At 40.0% G+C, this 24,511-nt stretch overlaps 1 protein-coding gene across 1 annotated transcript in view; it reads right to left on the reverse strand.

Moving 5' to 3' along the window:
- Positions 1 to 24,511, reverse strand: part of TICRR (TOPBP1 interacting checkpoint and replication regulator) — a 47,513-nt gene that overhangs the window by 14,750 nt on the left and 8,252 nt on the right. The window contains exons 3-15 of the mRNA XM_078449011.2: positions 23,194 to 23,432; positions 21,825 to 22,059; positions 20,727 to 20,856; positions 16,365 to 16,504; positions 15,346 to 15,564; positions 12,735 to 12,886; positions 11,650 to 11,747; positions 11,246 to 11,339; positions 11,071 to 11,150; positions 10,669 to 10,908; positions 10,084 to 10,180; positions 7,557 to 7,614; positions 5,803 to 5,952 (exon numbers count right to left, since the gene is read on the reverse strand). Of these exons, the coding sequence (XP_078305137.2) occupies positions 5,803 to 5,952; positions 7,557 to 7,614; positions 10,084 to 10,180; positions 10,669 to 10,908; positions 11,071 to 11,150; positions 11,246 to 11,339; positions 11,650 to 11,747; positions 12,735 to 12,886; positions 15,346 to 15,564; positions 16,365 to 16,504; positions 20,727 to 20,856; positions 21,825 to 22,059; positions 23,194 to 23,432 (1,932 nt within the window). The remainder of the gene's footprint in view (positions 1 to 5,802; positions 5,953 to 7,556; positions 7,615 to 10,083; positions 10,181 to 10,668; positions 10,909 to 11,070; positions 11,151 to 11,245; positions 11,340 to 11,649; positions 11,748 to 12,734; positions 12,887 to 15,345; positions 15,565 to 16,364; positions 16,505 to 20,726; positions 20,857 to 21,824; positions 22,060 to 23,193; positions 23,433 to 24,511) is intronic.

The raw sequence follows: 24,511 nt of genomic DNA on the forward strand, positions 1-24,511 counted from the left end.
AGAAGAGAACACAGGCAGTAACTTGACATCAGCCACTTGTTTCTAGGTATGTCTCCTCAGGCAAGAGAAACAAAAGCAAAAATAAACCTTTGGGACTACACTGAAATATAAAAAGCTTCTGCACAGCAAAGGAAACCAACAAAACGACAAGGCAACCCTACTGAATGAGAGAAGATATTTGCAAATGACATATCCAATAAGGGGTTAGTATCCCAAATACATAAAGAACTCATGCAAGTCAACACCAGAAAAATAATCCAATTAAAAAATGGGCAGAGGACCTGAACAGCTATTTCTCCAAAGACATACAAATGGCCAACAGAGACATAAAAAGATGCTCAACCATCACTCATCATCAAGGAAACTGAAATCAGAACTACAATGATAGGTCACTTTACACTTGTCAGAATGGCTACAACATTCTGGCAACAGAATGGCAACAGGTCTTATGAACTGTTGGTGGGAATACCAGCTGGTGCAGCCACTGGGGAAAACAGTATGAAGGTTCCTTTATTTTATTATTTTTTTTTTTTGTAGAGGAAATTCTTGTTTTTTTAATATATATATATACATACATATCTTGATTCTAAACCTTATCGTTTTGGACTATTATTATTTTTTATTTAAATCCAGGTTAGTTAACATGTAGTGTAATAATGATTTCAGGAACAGAATTTAGTGATTCATCACTTACATGTAACACCCAGTGCTCATCCCAACAAGTGCCCTCCTTAATGCCCAATGACAGTTCATTTAAAAATTAAAAACAGAATTATCATATAATTCACCAGTATAATTCCACCACTGGGTATCTATCCAAAGAAAATGATAACTGCTAATTAAAAAAGATATACACACACCTCTGTTTATTGCAACTTTACAATAGCCAAGATATGGAAGCAACTCAAATGCCCATTGATAGATGAATGGATAGAGAAGATGTGGCATATATACAATGGAATATCACTCAGCCATAAAAAAAAATGAGATTTTGACATCTGTGCCAACATGAATGGCCCTAGAGGGTATTTTGCTAAGTGAACTAAGTCAGAGAAAGACAAATGCCATATGGTTTCACTTATATGTGGAACCTAAAAAAACAAAACCAGACTCCTCAATACATAGAACTGGTGGTCCCCAGAGGGGAGATGCGTGGGGGGTGGGTGAAATAGATAAAGGGAATTAAGAGGTACAAACTTTCAGTTATAAAATAAACAGGTCACAGAGATTAGTATAGCACTCTACCCAGTAAGAGCAGAATACACATTATTCTCAGGCACACGCAGAACACTCTCCATTACAGGTCAAATGGTAGAACATAAAATAAGTCTCAAATTTAATAAGACTAAAATACAAAGTTTGTTCTCCAACCACAATGGAGTGAAATTGGAAATTAACAACAGAAGGAATTTGGGAAACTCACACATACATGAAGGTCAATGCACACATAAATAGTCAATGGGCCAAAGAAGAAATCACAAGGGAAATTAGAAAATATTTTGAGATAATGACAATGAAAGCACAACACACCCAAACTTACAGGACACAGCTAAAGTAGTGCTTAGAAGGGAATTTGTACCTGTAATGCCTGTACTAAAAAACAAGATCTCAAATCAATAACCTAAACTAAACCTGAAAAGGTCAAAAAGATCAAACTAACATCAAAGCAAGTAGAAGGAAGGAAATGGTAAAGATTACATAGTAAATAAATGAAATCAAGAATTAAAAAACAACAGAAAAACCGATGAAACCAAAAGTCGGTTCTTTGAGAAGAACCATAAAACACCCAGTGCTTTTTAGTGAAGAATCAGTAAACTCTACTCCCATCTTTGTTAAATTGACAAATCTTTAACTAGACTGACCAAGAAAAGAGAGGGAAAACCCAAACTACTATGAAAGAGGGAACATTGCTACTGAGCTCGCAGAAACACAAATGACTATTAGGAAATACGGTGCACAACTGTGTAACAGTAAAATAGATAACCAAGAAGAAATGGACAAATTCCTACAAAGACACAAACACTGAAAACAGACTCAAGAAGAAACAGAAAATCTGAATAAACCTGTATGTAACAAGTGAAAGGATGGAAGTAGTTATCAAAACCTTCCCACAAAGAAGTTCTCAGGACTAGATGGCTTTACTGCTGACTTCTACCTAACATTTAAAAAACAATTAAATTGTTGGGGCGCCTGGGTGGCTCATCTGCCTTCGGCTCAGCTCATGATCTCATGGTTCGTGGATTCAAGCCCTGCATCGGCCTCTGTTCTCGCAGCTCGGAGCCTGGAGCCTGCTTCGGATTCTGTGTCTCCTTCTCTCTCTGCCCCTCCCCCGTTCATGCTCTGTCTCCCGCTCATGCTCTCTCTCTCCCTCTCCCTCAAAATAAATACACATATAAAAAAGTTTAAAAACCAAATTGTTAAAATGCCGACACTACCCAAAGCAGCCTACATATTCAATACAATCCCTATCAAAATAACACCAGCATTCTTCACAGAGCTAGAACAAACAATTCTAAAATGGTATGGAACCAGAATAAGATCCCAGATAGCCAAAGTAATGTTAAAAAAGAAAACAAAAGCCGGAGGTATCACAATTCTGGACTTCAAGCTGTATTACAAAGCTGTAATTACCAAGACAGTATGGTACTGGCACCAAAACAGACACATAGATCAATGGAACAGAATAGAGAACCCAGAAATGGACCCACAAACGTATGGCCAACTAATCTTTGACAAAGCAGGAAAGAATATCCAATGGAATGAAGACAGTCTCTTCAGCAAGTGGTGCTGGGAAAACTGGACAGCGACATGCAGAAGAATGAACCTGGACCGCTTTCTTACACCAGACACAAAAAGAAACTCAACATGGATGAAAGACCTAAATGTAAGATGGGAAACTATCAAAATCTTAGAGGAGAAAACAGGCAACACCTCTTTGACCTCAGCCACAGCAACCTCTTACAGACATGTCTCTGGAGGCAAGGGAAACAAAAGCAAAAATGAACTACTGCAAACTCAAGAAAACAGCTTCTACACAGCAAAGGAAACAATCAACAAAACAAAAAGGCAACTGATGGAAAAGGAGACGATATCTGCAAATGACATATCAGATAAAGGGTTAGTATCCAAAAATCCATAAAGAACTTATCAAACTCAACACCCAAAAAACAAATAATCCAATGAAGAAACGGGCAAAAGACATGAACACTTTTCCAAAGAAGACATCCAGATAGCTACCAGATACATGAAAAGATGCTCAACATCACTCATCATCAGGGAAATACAAATCAAAACCACAATGAGATACCACCTCACGCCTGTCAGGATGGCTAACGTTAACAACTCAGGCAATGACATGTGTTGGCAAGGATGCAGACAAAGGGCAACACTTTTGCACTGCTGGTGGGAATGCAAACTGGTGTAGCCATTCTGACAGTAGGGAGGTTCCTCAAAAAATTAAAAATAGAACTACCCTAAGACCCAGCAATTTCACTACTAGGTATTTATCCAAAGAACACAAAAATGCTAATTCGAAGGGGCACATGCACCCCAATGTTTATAGCAGCACTATCAACCAAAGCCAAGTTATGGAAAGAGCCCAAATGTCCATTGATTGATGAAGAGATACAGAAGATGTGATATATATACACAATGGAATATCACTCGGTGATCAAAAAGAATGAAACCTTGCCATTTGCAACAACATGGATGGAACTAGAGTGTATTATGCTGAGCTAAATAGGCAAAGAAAGATAAATATATGACTTCACTCATGTGGAATTTAAGAAACAAAACGGGAAGAAAAGATAAAAAGAGGAAGTGAGGCAAACCTTAAGAGACTCTTAAATACAGAAAACTGAGGGTTGCTTGAGGGGTACTGGGTGTGGAGATGGGCTAAATGGGTGATGGGCATTAAGGAGAGCATTTGCTGGGATGAGCACTGGATGTTATATGTAAGTGAAGAATCACTAAATTATACTCCTGAAATCATTATTACACTATATGTTAGCTAACTTGGATTTAAATAAAATTAAAAAAAATTAACACCTTAATATATATGGTCAATTAACTTTTTCTAAAAGTTTATTTATTTTGAGAGTGAGCAAACAGGGGAGAAGCAGAGAGAGAGGGAGAAAGAATCCCAAACAGGCTCTGTGCTGTCAGCAGAGTCCAACGTAGGGCTTGATCTCATGAACCGTGAGATCATGACCTGAGCCAAAACCAAGAATCGAATGCTTAACCTACTGAGCCACTCAGGCACCCCTGGTCAATTGACTTTAAGATGCCAAGACAATTCAATGAGGAAAGAAGCCATTTCAACTAATTGAACAACTGGATAGCCATATATGAGAGAACGATGTTGGGCTCCTATCTCACACAAAATAACGCACAAAAGTTAACTCCAAACGGATCAAAGACTGAAACGTAACTGTTTAAAGTTAAAAGCGGATTCTGTTCGTTTTTTTTTTCCTAAGTTAGGACACCAAACGCATGAGCAATGACAAAAATTCACAAACTGCTTTCAAATGGACTTTACCAAAATTAAAAACTTTGTGTATCAAAGAGCACTATCAAGGAAAGTGAAAAGACAACCCCCAGACGAGGTAAAATATTCGCAAATCATGTATCTGATGAGGGCCCAATATCTAGAATACATAAAGAATTCTTATAATTCAACAGTAAAAAGACAAACAACCCAATTAGAAAATGGGCTAAGATTTGAATAGACATTCTCTGAAGATCTACAAATGGCCAGCAGGCACAGGATAAGATGCTCAATACCAGTCAGCAGAGAAATGCAACTCATAACCACAATGAGCTACCACCGCACACCCAGGAGGATGGGGAGAATCAAAGAAAGAGACCACAGGTGGGGGGAGGTGTGGGGAAACTGGAACCCTCACACATTGCCAGCGGGAACGTGAAATGGTATAGCCACACTGGAAAGCAATTTGGTAATTCCTCGAAAGTTAAACACAGAGATACCATATGTCCCTATAATTTCATTCCAAGGCATGTGCCTGAGAATTAAAAACACGTCTACGTGAAATCTTGTGTGTGTTTATAGAAGCATATTCCTAACAGCTGAACAGTAGAAACAACTCAAATGTCCGCCAATTGATGAATGAACAAATAAAAGGCAGTTTATCCACACAATGGTGTATTATGGCAATAAAAAGAAATGAAGTGCTGAGATGTGCTACAACCTGTACATAAAGCTTGAAAACATTATGTTAAGTGAAAGAAGCTGGTTACAAGGACCACATAGTATATGATTCTACCTAAAAGAAATATCCACAAGCGGTGAATCCACAGAAACAGCAAGTAGACTGGTGGTTGCCTACAGCTGGGAAAGTTGGGGGAAACAGGAGAGTGACTGTACCGGATATGTGGTTTCTTTCTGGAGGGATGAAAACAATCTGGAATTAGTGATGACGGTTGCACCACTTCACGAATACAATGAAGGCCAGTGAATTGCATTCTTTACTCAATTACTACAAGAACGAAAAAGGAAAAAACCAAAACACCCAAAAGACTAGAAAAAAAGCTGGTCATTATCCTTCATTTCTTTTTCACTGGTTTGTCAAACAGATACTTGTAGGGGTGACTAGGTAGGAGAGGACTGACCAGATCCCAGGATTAAGTCTTCACCCAAGCTTGGAGGAAGACAGACCCCAAGGGGAAAACTGATGGTAACCACAGAGAGGAAAATGGAGGAGATCAATGAGCTTCTGCAACAGAGTCTGAAGACTGCTTTGGATCCAAGAATCCCCTTCTATTGGTTACCCTAAAATATAATACCTTTTGTCTTCTTCTTCAAGTTGTTAAGTTTATTCTCCAAACCTTCCACAACCGACACAGAATGGCTTCTAGGCAACCCCCGCTTTGCCAATCTCTTTGAAGGAGAAATCATTTCATGGTTGAAGAGATTTCTTCGAACTTTGGTCACTTCTGAAAGCATTAAAAAAAAACAAACAAAAGCACCAAATATTATCACTAATAAATGCCATATCTGGGAAAAGAAAGACATCCAAAACAGAAAGCGGCTGATTAAGCTTAAGGAACTATTCTACAGACTGGCTTCTATATTCACATTTCCTAACAGGATTTTCTTAAATATTATACTCATATGGTACATAAAGACTATTTACTTTTACAAATTCAATTTAAATCTAACTTTTCAGGAACACAAGGAAGGCCCACATCACTTAAACCAGAGTCTGTCGTCATTGTAAAATGGACACAGTCCTCAGGAGGCCGGTAGTGTAGACCAGGCTCTGTTTCAATGTATGCCAGAACTGTGAGGATTTTCCTCACTTTGGGCCTTTTTACTGCTTTGTACTCGGCTCCAAGGAGAAAAAGTGTTCTTCTCAAACCCACAGATTTCACTCTGTGGATTTGAGTATTTCACGAATTTGCTGCATTATTTTAAATTCTCTTCCTGACTTCAGAACATGGGAGTGTGTGACCATTTATAGACTTAAAGTTGAGGAAAGTAGCTGAAGAATCCATCAAAAACTACCTGACAAAGCCAGCAGGATGGCATCTTCACCCGAAGCAAGATGGCCTATAGGGAAGCCGACTCACTCACTCACCACGGTAACTCTTCTGAGAGCAAGTCATTTAATTACAACCCCAATAAACCATGACCCACAAGTTGGGAGGAGCCCTTATATTTACCGATCAATGACAGACATTAAAGTTAAGGACACCAGTGATACCCAAGTTTCAAAAACAAACGCCTGAAACTCATTTATGATCTGACAGCCAAGCTGGATTTGTTGGTTTGTTTTCCCAAGTTTATAAAAGTTTAACATTGACAGAAAATGCCAATGACTAATTCATTACACGTAGAGTCATCACTAAAATTCACCAACTGTCAAGTTTTGTTTTCTCCCTCCATCACTCTCTACATTTACACAGTTTCCCACCAGGAACACAGCACAGTAAGGTAGGAACACCACAAAAAATAAGGGCCTATCACCCAGCATACTACCAATCTTCACATTTCTCTTACTGCCTCAATATCCCTTATGGCTTCTTGCCTCCCTGAATTTAAGATCCAGGCAGGGATCATATAGTGCATTCAACTGTCATACTTAAAGTGCTTTCATCTAGACCAGTATCACAGCCTCAGCCTCTTTTCCTTTCTGTGGCTTTCAATAATAATGGTGTTGAGAAAAAAAAAAAAAAAAAGATTTCAGGCCAGGGACACCCGGAAGGCTCAGTCAGTAGAGCATGCAACTCTTGATCTCAGGGTCATGAGTTCACCCCCCATGTTCGGTGTAAAGCTTAGTTAAAAAAATAAAATAAAGATTTCTGGCCCGTGATTTTGCAGAATGCAGTTATTTTGAGACCATGTGAATATCTTATTCTCCTAAGATATTCTTAGGACGTATTTGGACTTAGGACATATGATACCTGGACGTATCTCATTAACCAACGATCATATAAAATTATAATTTAGAACTGTATGCAGCTGCTTAAATACATGTAATTAAACTAAGTTTGTCATCCTAGTCAGTACATGCGTACACCGAGAAGACAAAGTATACCTTGCACTGTATCTTTTGCCAGGACTGGAGGCTGCTGAAGAGTAAGGTGAGAGCCTTCCTGAAAGAGTAAATCGGCACTCATTTAAAAGAACAAAAATTCCACATGAAATCCTCTGACCCTCGCAATTCCACTTGCCGGAACCCCTAACAGAAATACTTGTAAAATGCACAAAAACAGATATATGTTCCAAGGACACTGAAGCCTGCATTGTAGTGCAAAATAAGAAACACCCCAGGGGCGCCTGGGTAGCTCAGTCGGTTGAGCGTCCGACTTCGGCTCAGGTCATGACCTCGCGGTCTGTGAGTTCGAGCCCCATGTCAGGCTCTGTGCTGACAGCTCAGAGCCTGGAGCCTGTTTCAGATTCTGTGTCTCCTTCTCTCTCTGACCCTCCCCCTTCATGCTCTCTGTCTCAAAAATAAACGTTAAAAAAAAATTAAAAAAAAAAGAAACACCCTAAATATCCATAAAGAATGAAAGACATTTTGATACATCCATCCAAAGGAGACTAAAACATTAGTAAGACCTTTAAAAATAGAGAAGGAAGGAAGACTTATCTGTACATACACAGAAAGAGCTACATGATGGGAGAAAGTGGTGGGGGTGGGAAGGAGAAGTATAGCAGCTTGGTAACGATTTGTAACATTTATGCATAGGCGTGCATCCAGGTATGTGGAAAACTTTGATGTGTGCTATTGGTGTATACAGAAAGGGGCCTGGGAAGAGGAGGGACACTCTTAACTTATTAAGGTTTCAGTTTTTTAACGATGATCATGTATACCTTCTATACTAAAAAAGTAAAGGAAAACCCGTATAAATTAGAAGATGACTATACTCTTTAAAAAAAAAAATGTGGGGCGCCTGGGTGGCTTGGTCGGTTAAGCGTCCGACTTCGGCTCAGGTCATGATCTCATGGTCCGTGAGTTCGAGCCCCGCGTCAGGCTCTGTGCTGACTGCTAAGAGCCTGGAGCCTGTTTCAAATTCTGTGTCTCCCTCTCTCTCTGCTCCTCCCCTGTGCATGCTCTGTCTCTGTCTCAAAAATAAATAAACGTCAAAAAAAAAATTTTTTTTTAATAAAAAAATAAAAAAGAAAAAGTTTATTTTTGAGAGAGCACATGAGTGGGGGAGGGGCAAAGAGAAAGGTAGACAGAGGATCTGAAGCAGGCTCTGCGCTGACAGCACAGAGCCCAAAGTGGGGCTTGAGCTCATGAACTGCGAGATCATGACCTGAGCTGAAGTCAGATGTTTAACCAAGTGAGCCACCCAGGTGCCCCACACCCCATTTTTTAAATTTTACAGTGACACTGTGAGTATGGGAGAGAGGGAGAGAGAGACAGAGAGAGGGAGAGACAGAGACAGAGACAGAGAGAGAAGAGAGAATCTTAAGCAGGCTCCACGCAGAGCCCAGTGCAGGGCTCAACTCCACAACCCTGGGATCATGACCTGAACCGAATTCAAAAGTCAGATGCTTAACCCACTGAGCCACCCCAGCACCCCAAGGATGACTATAATCTTAAGGAGTCTCTATATTAAATTATTTGCTATACAATAATCTAAAAATATAGATACAGCTATACAATGGAATTGTTTTTAAAGCTTGGGGTTGTTTCTCTCCCATTGTGCCAATGTGTTACTTGAAGAATGAACTACCACATGGAGGCTGACTTAAGGAGCGCTAGAAAGGACTGTGAATCATTGTAACATCTAGAGAGAGGAAGACTGCCACTTCTGCTGCTGTCACTTTTGGATTTCCTGCTCTCCACTCAGGATTCCAACACATAAGATTAGTGCCTGATTCATGGACACTCATGAAGGCACACCAAGGAAGTGAATACCACTAGCTCTTAAAATACAATCCCACCTCCAATCCCAAAGGACAGCTATACATATCTAGAAACAAAGCAAACCGTTGTTATGATTAATGCTTCTAAAACTAGTTCTTATAGAATTTTAACTCTTCTCAGAGTGCCTGCAGTTCCAGAAAGTTTCAAGGTACTCTCTTCTTTCCTTAATAAAACATCAGTTCTACTTAATATTAACAGACTGCAGCTGGGTTCAAGTCCTCCCATCTACTGTCACAGAAAAGCAGATCACCTGGGTCCCGACAGCACCCCTCCCCCACCCCACCTTACTGAAGTAAAAGGTACTGAAAAGCACCTTCTGATCTGCAATCAAAGTCCTATCAAGATGCACATTATTTTTTCCATGGTCTCTTTGCTTATGTTAGTTATTATTTTATGAGTTTTCTTATCTAGATATTTTGAATTCACTTATTCATTCCTAACTTTCACTTGCTGATTTTCTTTGTATCACCTCTAACTGTCACTCTTTTGGGTAAGATGGTTTGTCTTTAACAAATTTATAGTTCTTTACTTGTTGGATTAAAAACATCTACTTTTATTTCTATATTCTCCAATGACCATTTCCTCAAAGTAGAGACACTGCCTTTCAATCTTACTTATCGAATCAACTCCTGCTGGAAAGAACAGACCTAGAAGCACCATTTCCTGTCCTCTGGAAATAACTTACATGTTTTGTAGCTCTCTTGGACACTTTGGGAATTTCAATTTGCCGAAGATTCTGTGAAACCTCTGCAATGCTTTTATGTCTTATTAACGCATTTTTCCTTTTAAAAACAGAAACAAAGAGCCAAAATACATTCAATAGAGGTGACAAGTAGTTACATTAGAAAAGAACCCGAGTTTCTAAGAGAACATTAAATAAAAGTCAGTTTTTTTGACACAGGTCTGAATCTGTAGTGAAATACGCCAACTTCACAGTTTCCAAAATAACTGCTATAAATTCAACTAGTTATGAGCAATGAAGAACATCAAGAAAAACAGAAAGTACGCGGAAGCCCTCAACTTGTCTCATAAAAGGCTCCCGGCAACCCCATGCGGACAGGTAAGAAGGACACTGCGGACCACGTCATCGACACTGCACACTCCCTGGGTAGTGAAAGGCATCAGATGATGTAGGTTAGGAACTCTGAGAAGTGGTTTCTATGATTCAGAAGTAAGGGCAGCTAGGAATTCAATCAATTATTTAAAGGCAACTGCCCTCTGTCTGAACTACAACAGTGCCAGTAATTCCTCCAATCTCTTGAGCTCCCACCTTCTCTTCTTAGCTGATCTGGTACGAAGCTCCTCCAGTTGGTCAGATTCAGTGCCGCCCGACACTGATCTCTGAGCACTTGACAGAAGAGGCACAGAAAGAAGCGGTGATCTGCTCTCCTGTGTCATGGGGTCATCGCTGAAAAAGTCTAGAGGAAGGACGCCAGCTAGCTTCTGAGGAATCATAAACCCCAGGCTGTCGTAAAGAGTTCCGAGCGTCTTCGGGATGGAGCCAATATACCTGCGGAACAGACTGGTTGAACGTGGAGCAGCCACCATTCCACCCTCTCTGTTCCACCCCTCATCCAGCACGAGAAGCCGTCCTCCCGTTCCACGATTCGCACACAATACCGCACGTGGTTCCTGGCAAAAGAGTAGTAAAGTTACTAGCCCTCAAACTCACAATTCCAAAATTTCTTCCAGAAACTTCGCGAGGTATGCCGAATCCTCAGTTAAACACACCATGCGCAGCAAATCCGTCACCTGAAGAAGACAGTGGAAAATTACCATATGCCTTCTACAGGGACGCTGAAAGTCTTTGAGGCCGATTCCCAGGGGCGCTGGGCTTATATACTTGCCTCCTTCACCATTTGCTCCATATCATCTCCACTTTCATGTATGGAAGGACACTGCAGACACATCTCCAAACGAAGAAATACCTGAAGCCGGCACCTCGAGAGAAAAAATACTTGGTCATATCGATCACGAGTGCCATTTAACTAAAAGCTCCTTCCTTAAGCAAAGATCTTTTTCCAGAAGAACCGACAACCAAAAAGAAGAGTCATTGCTTTCTCTAAGTAATGACATGATTATTAGATAAATGGGTAACTCAAACTGCACCTTAAAACATCACGAAGAATCAGGCACAAAAAGCCTCTTTGAACAATTGGCAATCTATTTTAAATGAATAGAAGCAAGTCTTAGAGCTTTGTTTGGGAGTGGTGGTAAATCAATCAATCAATCAACAAAGGTAGTTACTTACTCTCTGACTTTATCTTCATCCAGTTTTTTGCCCAGATTTTGTCGAAGACTTTTGCTAGTTTTTAAGAGGTGATTTTTTACCTGATTCAGGCAGTTCATCTGAAAATACAGAATTATTACCTAGGAGAAAACTGAGTTACTTATTATATCTAATTTATTTCACAGCTGACTAATGCCCTAAGAAGGGAAGTATATCCCCTTAGGTCTTTCCCTCTTATTGAACGAAAAATAGTGAAATGAATGTTCTTATTTCGTATCTTAAAAAAAAAAAAACAGGGTAAAAAAGATATTTAAGAGCAAGGAGGTGTGGATACAACAAGCTTCCATGTCTGACCTTAAAAAAAAACAACCTTAAGGACTATAAATAACTCCTATCTATTTTTGAGAAGGAGACTGGCTTTCAGCACTAACCGTGAATAAAGACAATGACAGCATGGTCTAAACCAGTGGTTTACAATACTCCCTCTGCATAGAATCATCTACGAAGCTTTTTACAAGTACATATACCCAGGAACCAAGCCCAAGAGATCTGTTTCTGTTGGTCTTGAGGAAACCAGGCATTAGCATTTTTCAAAAATGTTCTAGGTGACTCTAAAGTCACCTAAGGTAAAAACCGCTGGTTTAATTCATGCAGCTAACATGTAGTTGAGAACAGAGATTTTGTTAGAAAAGAAGTACACGAAGGGGCGCCTGGGTGGGTCAGTTACACATCCAACTCTTGATTTTGGCTCAGGTAATAATCTCGCAGTTGTAAGATCGAGCCCCCCACGTCGGCCTCCACACCGAGCATGAAGCTTTGCTTAGGATTCTCTCGATGTGTCCCTTTCCCCCTCTCCTCTGCTCTTTAAAAAAAATTAAAAAGAAGTTCACGTAATTACCACTACCCTCACCCAGCCTATTTCCTGGATTTCTGCTTTACCGGTTCATTGTGTCTACCTCCCAAGATCTGGAATTAAGTTCACCCCTTCTCTTATTTTTGAATCACACACTGCATAGCAATCATTTCCCAAGACATATGAACCAAACCCACCAACGAGCAACCAACCACTCCACCTATAATAAACAGCAACATCCATACTCTCTTACTTCCAATTCCTTGGTGCCTTTTGACTTTAGGAATGCTTTAATGGTTGAGATCATATTCCGAGCACATGAATGCAACATGATTTCTCCTGTGGCCACAGTCTTTTGGTAATTTTCATGTATATAAGACAGGAGCTCCTCTTCAGTTTTAAAGTCTGTGGAAAAAAAAAATTAAGTTGATCATCACATCCAGCTGAAGTCACTGTACGGCTTAAGCCAGTGGTTGTCAGCTAGGTATCTTGCCTCCCAGGGCACGTGTGGCTACCTCCGGGTTGCCAGACTGGTGGGGAGGAGGAGGGTGCTCCTGGCATCTAGTGAGCAAAGGCCAGGGATGCTGCTAAACATCCTGTGGTTCAAGGGACAGCCCCTAACAGACATCCAAAATGTCAGTGGTGGGGAGGCTGAGAAATGCAGAGATCCTGATTAATTTTAAGGCTCTGCAAATCAAATGTAGACATTATAAATTTAATGATAACTATTAATGGAAAAGAAACTATAGGGGCGCCTGGCTGGCTCAGTCAGTGGAGCATGCGACTCTTGATGTCAGGGTTGTGAGTTCGAGCCCCATGTTGGGTGAACAGATTACTTAAAAATAAAATCTTAAAAAAAGAAAAGAAAAGGGATGCCTGGGTTGCTCAGTAGGTTGAACGTCTGACTAGTGATTTTGGCTCAGGTCATGATCCCAGGGGTTGTGGGATCGAGCCTCGCGTCAGGCTTCACACAGAGCGGGGTGCCTGCTTGAGATTCATTCTCTCTCCCTCTGCCCGTCTCCCCTGCTTGCACTCTCACGTGCGCGCACGCTCGCTCTCTCTCTCTCTCAAACAACAAAAAAACACCTATATAACCTCCAAACCCAGCAGAAAGGAAGAGGAACAAACAAAACTTGATTAATCCCAGTCTGCTAGAAAGGATAAAACAAAAAACCTAGAATGCACAAAATAAGACTCTAAAAAACATCCAAGCTTATCAATAATTATAAACATCTATTTCACAAATGTACATGCTGGTTAAGAGAAACTATCAGATTGGGTTAAAAAATTCCCTTATATTCTGGATGTCACCAAATATTTAGAAGTATCAATGAAAACAGAACATAGCAAACTTGTATAATGCACTTAAATTAAAACTTAAAGGAAAGTTCATAGACTTAAATAACCTTTTAAAGAAGAAAAATAAAAACCAATTAGCTAAGGGTACAACAGAAGAAATAGCATGAGAGAATAAATCCAAAAAACAAAGGCAATACTAAAGACAGGAACAGAAATGAATTAAATAGGGAAAAAAAAACAAGAGAGATCAGCAGAAACAAAAAAATAATTCTCTGCAAAACCAGATACAGAAATCTATACTAAGACTGAGGAATATTAAATAGAGAAAGGATAAATAAGCAGTATTAGAATGGAAAAATAGAGCAGAGATTTGAAATACTAAGAGGGGAGGTCAAAGTTCATTTTTTTCCATCAAGACACCCATCTGTTCCAGCACCATTTGTTGAAAAGATTATCGTTTTCCCACTGAATTATTGGGGCACCTTTGTCCAAAAGCATGTACCACTGCTGGGCGGGTCTATTTCTGCTTAGAATCTAATCCAGAAACTGTGTTAATATTAATGGCACTTGAGTACTGTTAATTTTGCTCTCCCTTGAATGAACCATCCACATTCGTGAATACTTTTTTACTAGCTCATTAAAGATGTTCTGTCCCATTCAAACTGATTACCATCTGTGAATCTAGCATTCCAAAGGTGGGGGGAAAAAAAAACTCTTCAAGGAGCAGAAAACTTTTACTCCAGAATTCTCAAAAGAAATCAAACGTAACATCATGCAGGTATTGTCCAAAGTTCACCTCCCACAGGACCAGCTCTGGTAGCGTGAGCTAAGAATGTGCCCTGAGGACAAGAAACACACTGCAGTGCAATCCATTTTTTAGCAAAGAAAGAAACAAATAGGAAAATTAACGCTACTGGATGAAATTCTTCTGCCCAACTCTGAAAGACCTCAATATGCTAGATGAGTCACAAAGCTTCCCCATCTCCCTCTCTTCCTCAATGGCTAAAGCTTCTTTAACTACCTGTCCTAGGGCCATGCCATGGCCCTTCTTGTGACTTTACTGAGGCTAATCTCCCATCTAGTAAGCTCTTCTTTTACCCTCCTGCCATCTGAATTCTGCTTGTTCCTTAAACTCCAGCCTGGGCTCCACTGCCTCCTTAGAAGCCTTCTCAGCCTCTTCTGGCCCAAGGCTGACCTTCTCGTTCTCGACGCCTAGTATGTCTTTGCTGTTGTAGCTTCTTGGCTCTCTTATGTCTTACGTTGTATTAGTCCATTATGTACTGTGTGTGTGTGTGTGTGTGTGTGTGTGTGTGTGTGTATGCTCGCATGTACACATGCATATATGAATTCGCTATTGTCATCTTTGTGATTGGATCATAAATCTGAGAATAGGACATGATCCTATTTTTATTGTATTCCCCATAACACACCTTGAGGAATTCAGCAGATATTCAATAAATGTTCATTAACTGAAGGACAGGATTAAAATTTATAAAAATACGAGGGTATGAAAGAATAAGTGTGGCCTTAGACCCCAAAACGCGATGGCATCGAGGAATAAATACCTTTAGGTTTAGAGCTTCGGAGTGTTCTCCCTCGGTTTTCCACTTTATCTGCCGTTCTTCCAACGGCTGCCCTTGGGATCCCCTTCTCCCCGGTGGCATCTGGACTGCCATCTGGACACGACTTCTGGGCCTTCACGTTCAGCCTCGCGACATTCAACATCTTTAAGGAACGGCACATGGTGTTCATCTTCTGCCTCACTGGGGTGCGAGGGACCCCTCCTACCAAAACAGCATCGTGGGAAGACAAGTAAAATAGCTTTTACTTCTGCAGAATTAGTAATGCTTTAATTCAGACTCAGTATTCTGTGAAGGGATACTGCAATAAAGTACATCCCTTCGGGAGGATGTGAATGAGGTGGTTCTCCCATCGGTCTGTACCTACAACACAGAAGAGAAAGAGAGCTCTTCTTTTAACGGAAGTTTAGGAACTAAATATGGCAACAAGATCGGATGATTTTTAGGAAGGCAGAGGCCGAACAGACCCAAGGTATCATCACCCAGTGGTCACAGAGTTGTGACCAAAGTTCTGGAAGGCAACTGAGCAGTATGCATTGCAAGCTACTTTTCCCCCACTTTTTGATACAGTAACTTGTTCCAGACAATTTACACTAAGGAAGTCACTCAAAGAATAAATCCTATGCACCCCATATACTACGGTATTACTTATAATGATAAAAATTGAAAACTGTTCAACAACAGAAAAATTTCATCAATCTTGTGAGGCAATGAGGTGGAACAGTAACTGAAAAGGCAAGGCGGCACAGGGAAATAAATATTGATGAGTAGCATACAAAGTTGTATTTGCATAAGTAAAAATGGAAATGGTTTCTTAAGAAGGTAAGATTGTAGGCGATTTTTTAACATCACTTTTGTACTAATGTAATCATTTTCAAGTTTGAAATGCAAGAACTTGTCCTCTTATTCAGTTACCATTTCAACCCCATTTTAGGGAATTCCAGTCTTTTAAAACACACACTCTCTCAAGAAAGACTGCACCAAGAAACAGTCTATGTGCATACGTTTCTTTTTGCTGTCTTCCTGATTAGACACAGTGGATTCTTCCCGAGACTTTCTCTGGTAGAGGTCAGAGAGGCAACACGTTAATTCACTTTCAGTTTTGGAAGACTCTTCCTTATTAGATGAGGCAGCCTGTAGTAACCTGCGAACAAGTCAAGATGTCTAGTACAAAGCTGAAATTCTGATTTTTCAAAATGCTTTAAAAACAAAATTCATTAGCCTTTAAAAGCTAATCAAAAGATATCCCCACAAGCAGCCTTCAAAAAATGTATTTTCTCTCTCTTCTCATTTATGATTTAAACAGACTCAGGGACAGAAGCCACCTGTTAACAAAACCATTAACCATTACATATGGTAGTGACTTCTATATTGATGAGATCCTTAAGGTCCTACGGTACATGTCTAATTTAGGCAACTATTCCATAGTTGTTTTCTACTCACTGCCCATACATTAAAGTAGAAGACGATGCAATACAGTATAGTGAGTGTCACAGTGCCTTCTGAATAATTCCTTCACATCACCATTACATCATAGTAAACTAATCTGGAATTGATGAGAAGGGGAGGAAGTGTGGCAGAGGGGATTAGATATTAAAAGCTCTGCCTGGGGCTAAACATCACTAAGGGAAACCATGAAAAGAGCACAACTTTGAAAACGTATTCCTTGTAGGGGCACGTGGGTGGCTCAGCCGGTTGAGCGTTTGACTTCGGTTCAGGTCATGATCTCACGGTTTGTGAGTTTGAGCCCTGCTCTGCACTGACGGTGCACCCATAGTGCATGAGCAGCCTGCTTCTGATCCTCTGTCTCCCTGTGTCTGTCCCTCCCCAGCTCGCACTCTCTCAAAAATAAGTAAACATTCAAAAACAAACAAAACAAAAACTTATTACTTATATTTCACTATCTTCCATTATCTGATCTAAAAGTGGGAGGAAGTTATGGTGACATTGGTTGAATGGGCTGGGCTTCTCGGCTTCACACGTGCAGTTCTGAAGCAGACTAATTCTCCCTAAGTGTGCTGGGATTTCCTTTAACTGTGGGGATGGTTTGTTTTTCATTCTGTTAATTTTTTTTAGAACTTATGAGCCTTTCAATTACACAGAAAAGTAGTGAAAGCATTATTAGATATGTTCTTCCCACAAAGATTAAATATTTGCTAAAGCTTGACCTTATCGACTTCAGATTCTTTTAATGAAATTAAGCATTATAGACACAGAAAAGCCCCAATCTTTTCCCATCCTTTCCTTCCAGAAGTATTCCTAGACTAGTATCTGATTTATACAGACATACGTATGTATCAAAACCAACATAAATTGCTATTGTATACATTGGAAGTTTTAAAAAATACCATACATCATCCTTTTGCAATTTTCTGTCTGTACTCAACATTTTTCATGAGTATATAAATAGCTCGTTTATTCCGTTTTACTAATCTATCTATAATGTTCTATTGTGTAACTATACCATAGTCTGTTTATCCGTTTCCCCGCTGAGAGACAGCCGGTTCTTTCCACTTTTTCACTTGTAACGACTGGCAATGAACAATCGAGCGTAGCTCTCCTTGTATTTGTGCAAATACTTTAATGTAGACATGTAAAAGTGGAATTGCTGGGTGCCAGCATGTAAAGCTTCTCCTTTACGAGGAATACAAACTGTTCTCTAAAATGGTTGTAACTATTTACAATTCTATCATCGAAAGTGCTCTCATTTCTTTATGTGCTATATCCGACTTACTGACCTTCGACAATCTAATGGGTATAAAACAGAATCTTGTGGGGGGGGGGGGGGGTTCTTACTGTCGTTTTCATTTCCATTTGCTTAAACTGAGCTTTTTTTTTTTTTTTTAAAGTAAGCTCTACTAGGCCCAATGTGGAGCTCAAACTCAGAACCCCGAGTTCAAGAGTCACACGCTGTACTGGCTGAGCCAGCCAGGCACCCTGAAACTGAGTATCTTATCTTTTCAAATTACTGCTCTATTGGATTTCATTGTATGAATTGCTTGTTTGCATTCTGTGCCCAATTGCTTTTCTTCTTATTGATTTTTAGGAGCTCTGTGCTAATTTAGATACAAATCCTCTGCTGGTTATATGGATTACAGCTACCTAGGCCTATGACTAGGCCTTTTCATCATATAGGAAATTTTAAATTATAGTCATATATTTTCCTTCATGGTTTCAGTGCTTGATGTTTTATGTAAGAAAACCATTCCAAGCCTGAACTCCTCCTGTGTTTTCCCTTAAGATTTTAAAGTTTTACTTTTCACATTTGTTTAAAATTTATCAGGAACTTATTACTGTGTATGCTGTGAGGTAGAAATCTAATTTTTATTGCTTTTCTTCTGGAGAGCCAATTGTCACATCACCATTAATAGAACAGTCTATTCTTTCCCCAACAGTCTACTTATAATTCTGCCTCTGGTGTATGCTGAGCTCCCATACATGTGTGGGTCACTCTTTGGGCTCTATTGCTGTATGGGTCTCTCCGTTGATCCTTGCACCAATACCACACCACCTTATTTATTAGTGCTTTATGGTAAACACTGCTATCTTATAGGGAAAAGTGCACCTGTCCTGTCTTAGCCCTGGCAAGCTATACCACATCCAGGAATCAGAAGACTCATTATTAAGTCAATTCTTCCCAAATTGATCTCCAGACTCAATGTACTCTTAGTTAAAATCCTAGCAGGGTTTCCTGGTGGAAATTAACAGAATAATTCTAAAATTTACAGGGAAATGCAAAGTTTCTCAAATAGTCAAAGCAATTCTGAAAACAAAACCAAACAAAACAAAGTTGAGAGGACTAAAACTACTCGATTTCAGTACTCAAGACAATGTGGTATTAACAACTTCTGGACTAGATTCTTTGCAGAAATAAACCTGCACAATGGTGGTGAACTGATTTGGACAAAGTGCTACAGTAATTTAATGAGAAAAAGACTTTTAATAAACAGGGTTGGAACAACTGGTCATCTATATGGCAAAAATAAACCTTGACTTTACCTCTTAATACTATTTTGAATTTCTGCTTCATCTTTTACATTTCTAATATGGTTTATGTCTTCTTTTTTAAAAAAAATTACTCAATTTTACAATAGATAATTCCATTTTATTTGACTTCTCAAAAAATCACTTTATGTTTGTTGATTTCTATTGTTTATTTTCTGTGATTATTGTTCTTATCTTTATTACTACCTTCTTTATTTTGGGGATTTACTCTGTTGTGTTATTTACTGTATTGGACCCTTAGCTAATTGGCTTTTAATGTTTATTTTTATTTTTTTATTTTTTGTTTTATTAAAACAAATTTTTTTTAAGTTTATTCATTCATCCATTCTGAGACAGAGAGAGTGAGTGGGAAAGGGGCAGAGAGAAAGAATCTCAAGCAGGCTCTGCACCATCAATGGGAAGCCTGATGTGGGGCTTGATCGAAATCACGAACTGAGCTGAGCTGAAACCAAGAGTTGGCTGCTTAACTGACTGAGCCACCTACACTCCCCTTATTATTTTTAAATGTTTATTTATTTTGACAGAGCGTGCGTGAGCAGGGGAGGGGCAGAGAGAGACAGAGAGAAAGAATCTCAAGCAGGCTCTTAGGTGTGAGCAGAGCCCAATGTGGGGCTCGATCTCACGAACCAGGAGATCATGATCTGAGCCAAACCAAGTCAGACCCTTAACTGAGCCACCCAGGTGCCCCTAACTTTTCTTCTTTAAAAGACAGTTTAGGGGCGCCTGGGTGGCTCAGTCGGTTAAGCGTCCGACTTCAGCTCAGGTCATGATCTCGCGGTCCGTGAGTTCGAGCCCCGCGTCGGGCTCTGTGCTGACAGCTCAGAGCCTGGAGCCTGTTTCAGATTCTGTGTCTCCCTCTCTCTGACCCTCCCCAGTTCATGCTCTGTCTCTCCCTGTCTCAAAAATAAATAAACGTTAAAAAAAAAAAAAAAAAAAGACAGTTTAAGCTCTTAAATCTTCCTGTATGCATAAACTTAGCTGCATTATACAAATTTGTTATTTTTCATTTTTACTGAGATTTAATACTAAATATTTTCTTCCATAATGAGAACATTTTGTTTTTGTAATTAATTTTTCCCAAGTTTTTTAATTGTGGTAAATTAAAATATACTAAGTACACTGTTCAGTAGTATTAAGTAGATACATAATGTTGTGCAACCATCACCTCCATCCATCTCCTGAGCTCTTTTCATCTTATAAGACTGAACTCTATCCCCATTAAACAATGCTCTCCATGTGTAGTTTTTAGTATTACTGGACTACACTAAGCAAATGCAGTATGCTAAAAAACCAAACAAACCCATAAGCAGATAAGTGAGGGCCGATTTCATCAATCAATAGCCAGAGAAATAAAGTTTTACCAAAATGACTCCATCAGACTTGAACTAGCGCCAGTCAGGTTAGAGCAGGGGAACCACTTCTCCATGACGGCCGCGCTCCAAGGACCGGTGCGGCCAAGCTCCTGCTGGGCCCACTCTGGAACAGGAGGAGCTACAGGGACAGGAGCAGAGATGGGAGAGGAAGGAGAGAAAAAGACTCATTAGGACCGAAGCAGAGAATCCAAACACCTGCTCCTCCCTTGGATTGGCCGCTTTCTTACAAAGGATGCACAGCCGCATCACTAACAACACTCCTCCATCCACACCACCAACCCCAACGGGTCTATGCTGTCAATGAAAAATGCCACTCCCGACAGTGTACAAAACGCAGGCTAGCTCGCGGTCCCTCAAATGTAACAGACACACACCTTTCTCAGAGTCTTGGCGTTTGCTGTTACCTCTTTGTATCACTTCCTTCAAGCCTTTGCTCAAATATTACTTTTTCAACAAAGCCTGTTTAAAATTTCAACCCCCCACCCCTTAACTCTCCCCATTCCCTTTTTCTTGCTTTATGACTATGGCACTTATCTCTTCTAAATATACTATGCAATTTCCTTATTCACTGTCTGGTCTCCCCAGACTAGATGGTACACTCTGTAAGAACACAGACTTTTGTCTAGTTTGTTCTCTGCTATATTCCCGTTACTTAGAACAGTGCCTGCCATAGCAGGCACTCAATAAATCTGTTGAATGAATGGGATAAATATCAAATTGATTATATTTATATCTACCTGGCATAAATAGGGTTTGTACTGTTATTAGTAACAATGCACCAGACTGGAGGTGGACAGAAGCACAATACTTTCACGTGCAGTCTTCAATAAGTATATTAAAATACGGGTTTCATCTCATACCTCTGATTTCACACCAGTTTCATAGAGCCTTTGGCCTCCTCAGAGGTGCTTCAGGATTTCTACAAATAATGATGATTTAAACTGCCTAAAGTATTGTAGCTTGCTTTTATCTGTTTTATAATACATATTGGGGTTCTACAAAGAGCACAGTGAAAAAAATTCTGATGGTAGAAGAAACTATAAACCACTGCCCTAGAGTATGTTAGTTATCGGTTCAGGAGCTTACCACAGGTGGCAGGATCCTCAAGTGAACTGTGAATCTGACTCAGTACAATATCCATAACATCAGAAAAAAGGGACGCTGTATCCTGGGGGCTCTCTGCCACAACTGTTTGGAGAAAATGTCTTTGAAATTCAGCCTCCTCGGTGCGGAACACAGTGAGAATTGTAGCATTGGTAGAGAGGGGGGAAATAACTCCAGTGATGGGGGGCCAGCCTTCACCAGGGTCCACGCTGGCAACCTACATCAGAAGGTCTAATTAATTGAGAAGACTGTTGATGTACAGCTAAAGGAGAAGGTAGCTTGGTAAAAGACAGAATGATAGTCTCTCCCAATGATTATTACAAAAGACAAAACTGTGGAACAGACGGGCTGGATGGGTATTAGTGCTCGAATTGAATTTAGTGACCACATGATCCTAATCTCTCAATCTATAAACAAGAAAAACCTAAGGTTACCGGGAATATTTACTAAGTACTTATTATGTGATTATAACTCACCGAATCCTCACAGCCGCTCTGAGGTAACAAAATGATTATTAGCCCCATTTTACAGAGGAGGGATTAAGGCTGAGGAATAAGCAACCTGTTTAAAGTTACTGAGTTGGTAAGAGGCAGAAGCCAAGCCTGTACGCGTATGAATTCGAAACCCATGCTCTTAACCATGAGGCAATACTACCACTTAAGGGATTTAGATACATAATTGCAGAACAGAGCAGAGGCCCAGCTGACTCCCTGAGTCCAGCTCTTTCATTAAGAACACGCCTAACTCTTAGAACATCGGTCCAGAGACTGTACAGTTTTTCTATGTTTCACAAAGGATCTAGATGACAGAAGCCTTCTGAGGTTACAGAGGCAAAAGACAAAGTAAGGTAAAAAAATTTGCCAGTAGTTGAAAATAATCATCACCTTTCAATCAAATCTGGGTACCTATGTGTTTTTCAGAAGACATTTCTAAGTTTGTGGAACTATTAAACACTATTACATCCAATTTTACAGTGAAGGGCTTCATAGCATGACATTTAGTATATAAAAATACGTAAATTTAGAAATACATATTAGAACACTCAAAAAAATAGCAAGAAACCACACATTATTTCACCACCCTAATACTTCCATTTGACCTGCTGCCTTTTCTTCCCATGTGAATATAACTTAACTTAATGGGAATCAAGGTACATGCAATTTTATAAACTGTTTCTTCACCAACAAGCACCGTCATGATGCTACCGTGAAATAGTATGATTCACAAAAACATCACCTGTGTCACTGAAAGTATGTTATGTAGATCCAGCCTTGGCTCCTCACGGACCCCTTATTGAACCGTACAAGTGCGTTATCAGACCGGAATAATTCGGCGCGTACACGGTACCTACCAGGTGTAAGTCTTGTGCAGTCAGCCTGCTTACCAGCTGCTGAAATAACAGCCTTTGAGTTGATTCGCTCTCCTCTGGACTTTGTAGCAACCAGCTATCGGTGCCCAAAATGCTACTCGCTGGGAGAGACCACCGGGCTGCTGTGCCTTTTAGGAAAATTCTGACTGGCTTCTGAAAGTGTCTCTGATGCATGGCCAAGGGCTCTAGGGTGACTGTCCATGTTTCTTGAATCTCTTTGTCTATTAGAAATAAGGAATATTAAAATTCTAATGTGAGAGGCACTAAAAATAGAATAGTAAGAAGAAAAAAATCAGATTGTCAGTCGAGGTGCTGGTAACTGTCACTTCACACTTCAACCGTCATTCCACTGCCAACAGGCTATCAGAGCAAGTTCATCTCGCTCTCTGGGAAGAGCGATAGATGAAAAGAATTACACGGGTGCAACTAAATGTCAGAACTTCTCAATAATTACGCCTTCGACGTAAGTATTCAAGTAATACTCATTACTTACAAAAAAGACAACACTGCCTCTTAAGTCCAGGGTATCAGATCTTATTAAAATGTTAAAGTCTAAAAACTAGGTATGACAGAACTGGTTAAACAAAACTACTCTTGGAGTTTCCTTAAACTGAACGTAATGCATCACATAGTTTTAGGTTTACATCTCTAGGCAGGATTACTCCTGTGTGGAGACAGGATTCACAAAGGAGATTCACCATACGACAGACCACACGGCAAAGCCGATTTACGAAGAGTTCACCATGCTGGCTCTTCCTGGTAACAAGCACCATTCTCAGCGCCTCTTAACTAATTTATTTCTTCTCTTAATCAGTCATCGCTTCTCTGTGGTCTTCAATTGTTCAATCTCTTCTATGAGGTGGGAAATCTTACCACCCCCTCTGCTTGGGCACCTGAACAATATTATCCTTCTTTACAACAGCTGGGAAACTTTTTTTAAAAATTTTTTTAATGTTTATTTTTGAGAGGGAGCGGGGAGAGAGAGGGAAAGAGAGAGTGAGCGCTCGAGCATGAGTGGGGAAAGGGCAGAGAGAGAGAGAGAGAGAGAGAGAGAGAGAGAGGCACAAAGAATCTAAAGCAGGCTCCAGGCTCTGTGCTGACAGATGAGGGGTTTGAACTCACAAACTGCAAGATCATGACCTGAGCGGAAGTCGGATGCTTAACTGACTGAGACACCCAGGCACCCCAGCTGGGAAACTCTTTAAACAATCACTCACTAGTTCTTTTCAAAGGTGGGCTGGCAGTTATACTGTGCCCATGTCCAACCGTTTCCTGTGGTACCTCTGATTCTACATAGGTA

This window comes from Panthera onca, chromosome B3 (genome assembly GCF_046562875.1).
Source record: "Panthera onca isolate mPanOnc1 chromosome B3, mPanOnc1 haplotype 2, whole genome shotgun sequence".
Lineage (NCBI taxonomy): Eukaryota > Metazoa > Chordata > Mammalia > Carnivora > Felidae > Panthera > Panthera onca.